This window comes from Arachis hypogaea, chromosome 8 (genome assembly GCF_003086295.3).
Source record: "Arachis hypogaea cultivar Tifrunner chromosome 8, arahy.Tifrunner.gnm2.J5K5, whole genome shotgun sequence".
NCBI classification, from domain to species: Eukaryota; Viridiplantae; Streptophyta; class Magnoliopsida; order Fabales; family Fabaceae; genus Arachis; species Arachis hypogaea.
In genome coordinates, this window is record NC_092043.1 from 3,434,534 (window position 1) to 3,441,258 (window position 6,725).

At 31.7% G+C, this 6,725-nt stretch overlaps 2 protein-coding genes across 2 annotated transcripts; one reads left to right on the plus strand and one right to left on the minus strand.

Annotated features, from left to right (window-relative positions):
• Window positions 1–1,425: 1,425 nt before the first annotated feature.
• LOC112705694 (uncharacterized) lies at window positions 1,426–2,009 on the plus strand. The gene has a single exon (XM_025756603.3). The coding sequence runs from the start codon at window positions 1,527–1,529 to the stop codon at window positions 1,800–1,802; it is 276 nt and encodes a 91-aa protein (XP_025612388.1). The 5' UTR covers window positions 1,426–1,526; the 3' UTR covers window positions 1,803–2,009.
• A 66-nt stretch (window positions 2,010–2,075) lies between these two features.
• LOC112705693 (uncharacterized) lies at window positions 2,076–6,512 on the minus strand. Its single transcript, XM_025756602.3, has 2 exons — window positions 5,394–6,512; window positions 2,076–3,088 (listed from the first exon to the last, which is right to left on the minus strand). Exons 1-2 carry the CDS (start codon window positions 5,919–5,921, stop codon window positions 2,321–2,323), a joined length of 1,296 nt encoding a protein of 431 aa, XP_025612387.1. The 5' UTR covers window positions 5,922–6,512; the 3' UTR covers window positions 2,076–2,320.
• Between the last annotated feature and the right edge of the window lie 213 nt (window positions 6,513–6,725).

The following is a 6,725-nucleotide window of genomic DNA, read 5'->3' on the forward strand; positions in this document are numbered from 1 at the left end:
AAATTATTATTTAATTTTTTAAAAATTCAGAATGTTATAAATTGTTTATGACATTTTAATGATAAATTATGAATAATTTATTTTGTAAAATTGTTAAATTTTAAATTTTATTAGTTTAAAAATTATTAAATTTAAAATTTTAAAATTATATATTAAATTTTTTATAATTCTCTATATTTAATTAAACCGATTTAACTACAATTCAACTCTAATTAAATTATTATCAGTTACTCAACCGGTTCGATAATTGGCTCGATTCTCACAGCATTAATTATAATTCACGAGATTTAGCTTTTAAAAAAATAACTGCAATTCCTTTTAATTTTAAATTTAAAATGAATCTAATCATAATTATTGAAATTGAACTGAATTAAAAATAATTTTAAATTAATGTTTTTAAATAAAATTATATTAATTAAAAATTAAATTGATATGATATAAAAATAATAAAAAATTATACTAATTTTAATTTGATCTAAAAAATATATATTTACTTCGTTGCGAATGTAAACGAGATAATAATGCATATATTTTTCATATAAACTAAATATGTTTTGATTTCTAAACTGCATATATATAACCTAAAAATCGTGTCTTATATATATTATTAAATAAAATACTTAATTTATTTATGTTAAAAAAATTATTCAAAATAAAATAAAATAAAATATTTTTTCTAAAATAAAAATAAAATTTATTATCTATTATATATATAACACAAGTTGAAAGAAATTTAATGTATAAATACTTTAGAATATAATGACAGTATATATACAAATCCATCATATTAATTTGATCGAACTGATTTTTCTTCGAATCTCCTATCTTGTTTAATTATTGAAGTTTACGGTGAACATTACCAAAAATAAATTAAACATGATATACAATTACATGTAAAAAAAAAAAAGTTGATAATTAACTTATTTTTTAAAATTTTAAAATAATTCAATTCACCTATAAAATTTAGTAGTACAATTTAAATATTATAGAAATGGATATGGATAACGGTATTGGAAAGAAACGAGTTGCTGCGTGGTATGAATATATTTTGCCACCTAAATAAGAAAGATACTTGTCTAAATCACAAGGTGAGATGAATGCATACGTGTACAACATAAAAGAAACAATAGCAAAACTGATTGTGTGAATAAAGCAGCAGCATAAGGAGATAAATCAATAACAGCATTGAATCTTACTAGAAAAAGAGGAGTCAGAAAAAAATCGTGACAAGAACCCAAATTTCAAAGAAAGAGACAAGTCAATATATAACAGCGTTAAATATTAATTCACATATAAAATTTAGAAGTCCCATAATATATCTATAGAAATGGATATATACAATAATGGAAGAACTAATTAACATAACGTTTTGCGTGGCATGAACCTATTTTGCCACGGAAACAAGAAGAGACACTCGTTTGATTCACAAGGTGAGACAAAGACGTATAAATATACAAATACAACATAAAAGAGCCAGAATACAAGAAGAAGAAGAAAAGGCAGGTGGATAACAACGTTGAATATTAATGGAAAAACAGGAGTCAAAGAAAAAACTCGGAGATGGATCCCAAATTTCAAGGATGGAGCCGGTTACACATGGTGCCTATGGTGGTGGAATGTACGGAACAGAAAAGGACCAACAAGAAGAAGAAAAAGATAATCAGCAACAAACAAAGGCACCAGCAAGCGAGAGCCAAAGTGCTGATGGTCCCGTTGATAAAAATGTCATAAAATTCAAGCACCATCCTCCTTCTACTGGAGATCGAGATATAGACATTACTGGCCAATCTTATATCCAATAATTTACTCATGTAAAATCATAATTATCATACTAGTACCAGTATTACAATTAATACATCTCCCTCCTTTATTTCCCTTTTCTGCCTAGTGCAATAGCCAATAAAATCAGCGTAATACATGTAGGGTACATATAGATATTTATAAGAAGTTTCATGTATGATATAAATTATCTCTTCTTTTTATCCTATTTTTCCTTTTATCCGATGATACTAATATGAGTACGCACCTTTGTACAATTGTATTTAATACTCGACAAAATAAAATGGAAGAAGAAGTAACAGAATGCTTACCGTTATTAATAAAAAACATGTGACCGCTTATCTATTTAGTATTTACAATGGATCATTAAAACATGCATCTACAATAACAGTATAGAAATTCACTGTATATACCACATTCTCTATTCCTTGATAGTGTATCCGTTCTAAAAAATTGATAAAGTATTAATTCTACTAAATTGTGAATGGAGCTATAACTATGAAAGTAGAAAAAAAAAAAGGAAAAACAGCTGTTTTAAGTTCTAATCCAAACCCAGTTTACAAATCTGTATAACCGAAGGGGCATCCCAAATGGCAGTTCGTTTTTTAAATTTTAAGAAACTTTCGACGCACTCTTCCAAATCCATAGATCGAACTCTCTTTCGTTCACCAGCAAGTTTCTTTCCAACAACACGATCAAATATCTTCTCCCAACCAGCCTCCCATCTATCATGGGCATCGCACAGCTCAAGGGCCCCATGGGCCCAATGGGTCCAACTCCACTCCTTGTCCAGTGACTCCATCACACTCTCCACGCACTTCCCCTGGCACACGGGATTACACGGCCTGCATTTCGCCCCACTCAACGGGCCCGGGCTGACAAGCGCAGCCACTGGCACGCCGTATCGGGCCGGAGGAAAATCGTACCTACGGTCCGAAACAATGCAAAAGGGGAGAAGCTTGGTGAGATGGGCCACCTTTTGGGTAGTTAGTTGGGCTTTGAAGGCTGACTCTGAGTTGAGGTTGTTGAATCCGGCAGAGTCGAGTTTTGGAATGAGGGAAAGCCTAGACAATGCGACGGTTGAGGTTTTAATATCGCCGGCGCCGAAACGGTCGTTGAGGCCTCCGTACGAGGATCCAACTGGAACGAGGTACTTGCCTCTTACAAAGTTTTCTGGGCCGAGGGGTTTGTTCCAGTACCCATCAACTCTTGTTCGAACTACCCAATCGTAGGTGAAATTGTTCTTCTCTTGATATGATTTTATCATCTTTAAGCATCCTTCCACCAAGTTGAAATATTGAAGCAGCCCCTGCCAAAACATATTGAAAACACCAATTATTTGCACGTTAGCCCTAAAGTATTGACAAGTAGTGGAACAAAAATTCACATTATTTTATTTTTTGTGTCGACTAATTAACTAAGAAAAGACGCCAGTACCATTAGATCCACAAACGGCCTTTTCAAAAGTAATTTAATCATGTCATATGATTAATTCTAACATCTATACTAGATTAAAGCCCAAGAGAACATATTTTAAGCCATGATCCGTTTCTGTTCTTAGTAAGCGAAGTATGGTGTAGCATTCTAACTTTATTTACTGATCCAGCATTAAGAAATTCACCTAATAATGATTAAAAATATATTCCTGATTAGATATTTATTTTAAACTTATGATATTATATTATATAAAATTAGAGTAGGAACAGGTGATATTCGGATGAGAAGGAAAATACAGGGGAAGCTCAATATGGAACCCCAAGCTGCTGAATGAGATGTAGAGAATTTTTCTCAAAATTATATCAACATCATAGGACGAGATAATAATACCCTCCGGCATAAGAAAGCTGTGGTACACTTGCCAATAATTCAACCTGCTGTCCCTACACACATACACTCTCTCATAGGCTCATAGCTAGTTTCAACTCCTAAATAGTAAGTCCAGGTATACAGGTCATTAGAAATAAATAGAAGGCTCTTATTGCCTTATTGGACAGTTCGAAATAATAAAAAAAGATGAATGTTTTAATAGTTATAACTTAAAATAAAATAAGCAATATGAAGCTTTTCTAACAGCTAGAGTTATGTTTGTGTGACGAATAAAATAAAATAGTACTGCAACTTTTGAAATGGACCGCTTCCCACTAAATAAGAAAGAATAAAAAGAATATCTGCTATTCGATCACGGAGGAGGTTAACGCAGGCTAAGACACTAAGAGGCATTATTGATGACGTTATGAAATAAAAATCTTTGAATTCGTTGGGATTTTAAACGTAGAATTGTTGAATTGCAAGTGGAAACAAGCTACGGTTATTTGGTGATGACCTAAGAAGCACTACAAGGAACGTTCTTTTTATTTTTTTTTCCCTTTTTTTTTGGGAATAGATGAACGTTCATTTTATGGCTTATTGTAACTTCAAGAGACCAAGTAAATTAAATGAGAGGCAAATTTCACTGCCAAGCAAACTCAACAAAATAATGCTGGAACAAATTATTCAACAGAAAATGTGAATAATCTAATCTAGACAGAATTAAAAAACAAAAATGGAAGAGAAATTAAAGAAAATATATATCTAAAAAAGTTGTAACCAATATGAGAGAGAAAAATAAATACTTAAATAGTATATTATTTAGGTAAGAGATCATTTGAAAGAATTAATTTGTATTTATTAGTCAAAGGGAAAAGGTTTATATAGATATATTACCAATTTTATATCATGGTCATATTAATAAAAATATTGACTACAGCGATTAAAGAAAACAAAAATAAAATAAAAGTGAAGTAATGTTAAATAAGGAGTGCATTTTTTTCCTAACGGAAAAGAAATTTGTTAACACCCGGGACGGTTTGCCATATGCCATCCCATTTAGACACAAAAAAAAAGTACCATTCCATTTATAAAATATTGTTAGCCGCCTTTCACGTACTTAATTGGATAAATAGAGTGTTTAATGAAAAGTTTAATTTTCATGTACTTAATTAGATATTAGCTTATGAGAGATTTGCATTGACTATTATTGGCTAACAATGGATAGAAATTAAATTCCTATTAAAAGTGGTTTATCAAAATAATAATAGTGATTCCAAACTTTCCTACCACCACTTTCCGTAATATTTTTCTCTTCTCTCTATTATTGAAAAATATTCTGTCCCCCTCAAGAATGACGATTGAAGTCGAAAGCTGCTTTTTAGCATCCGTAGTAATAGACTTTGGAAGATGATAGGAAGAAGAAAAGAATGAATTAATTTTTCAAACAAAACAAATTTTAATAATAAAAATAAGAAATTTGCATTTTTCTATTTGGTTAGGTGATGATGAGAAAGGGTATCTGGAAAGAAAAGAATTCGATCGACACTGCAAAAAAGAAAATCCACTGAGGTGGAAAACCAAAAAAACTCTCCCCAAAGAAAAGTGCTAAATCAAAAGAAACGATAATAAAAAAAACATACATGGAAGAAGTGTAGGTATTATTGTAGTATATTAATTCAGAAATATAATACTAATACTCCAAAATTACGAAGCTGTTGAATTATTATTATTATTATTATTATTATTATTATTATTATTATTATTATTGAAACGAAAAAATGAGAGAAAAAGAATAGGCATGAAACCTGGACACCGTTAGGCGAGTTCATGGAGGAGAGGACTCTGACGTAGGAATCGTTCTCGGGCAATGGCTGAGGCTGGAAGATTCTAACGGCGGCGATTTTAGGCGCGGAATTCAACAGCGAGAACTTGTACGTGTCTGAATCCAACGGACTATGCAAGAACAGATCGGAATTCGGGTACTCCTTCAGAATCATCTCTATTATGGACGGTCCTGTGAGTTCGAACCTTCTAGCACCTCCAACCAAACACACCGCCATTCTTGATCGCAACAACTCCTCCTTGGAAGGCGAAGGAGGAGAATCGTCATCCATTATGGCGGTGGTGGTGGTTCCCAAAGGGAACCTGATACTCATAAAGTGGCGGACCGGGTAAAAGGCGGAAAAGTTTGTTAAAGTGGTTGGGTTGGGAAAAGAAAGGAACATGAAAAATAAAGAAAGGGGTAGTGCCATTATTAACACAAGGAAACGCCAATCAAGATTCCAACCCAGTTTCGTAAAGGGCATGGAAATTTTCCTCGGGCTCCGCAGCATCTTTTTCTCTTTCTTTTTCGGTTATCGGTTCTCTCTAACTAACTGATTTGGTTTTAGGTACGGTTATCACGGTTACTACTACTGGTAGTTTGGTTTTTTGGGAGGGGAAAACGGAAACCCCTGAGAGAGGTTGGTGATGATGACGCGCTTCTCCTTCTTCTTCCCTTGTTAACTGCTCACGTGGTGTGCGATGGATGCGATGATATGAAAAGAAGGAAGCTAGCTAGAGAGAAAATGGAAGGAGCATGTTTACACTTATCAACATGGCTGTTACCACACGCATATTTGGCTGCCTGGCTTTGATGACCTACCATCTCAGACTTAGAATCAGAAAGGAAGAATGAAAGAAAAATGGAATTGAATTTTCAATTTTGATTTAGTCATCGTCCTTCAGCACCTTGTTCCCAGTTGCGCAGACATTTTTATTGTTTTTCGCTTCATATATGTAGAAATAGCAATAATATTATTATTTTAAATTAATATTTAATCAGTAATAATTTATATTTATATTTATAAAAATTTGTATTTTGTATATATAAAATATATAATTTATATTTATATTTATTAATATTTATACTGACTAAATATTAATAAAAATTATTAAAATTGTTGACCTTCAAAATTTTTAGAAGGGAAAAAATCTCTATATTAAACCCCAATATTAACAAAGATTATTAGCTATATTATAAATAGGGTTCAATTTTAATGTGTGTAAAGAGTTTTTAGTTTTATATTATACCGTTATTCTATCATATCTATGTGTTTAAATGATTATCTACATAATAAATTAAAAATTTATTATTT

Excerpts from the sequence above, each read along its gene's own strand:
- LOC112705694 (XM_025756603.3), top strand. The coding sequence starts at position 1,527 with ATGGAAAAACAGGAGTCAAAGAAAAAACTCGGAGATGGATCCCAAATT.
- LOC112705693 (XM_025756602.3), bottom strand. The coding sequence starts at position 5,921 with ATGCTGCGGAGCCCGAGGAAAATTTCCATGCCCTTTACGAAACTGGGT. Across the intron at positions 3,089-5,393 it reads ACTCGCCTAACGGTGTCCAG|GGGCTGCTTCAATATTTCAA; the intron begins GTTTCATGCCTA and ends ATGTTTTGGCAG.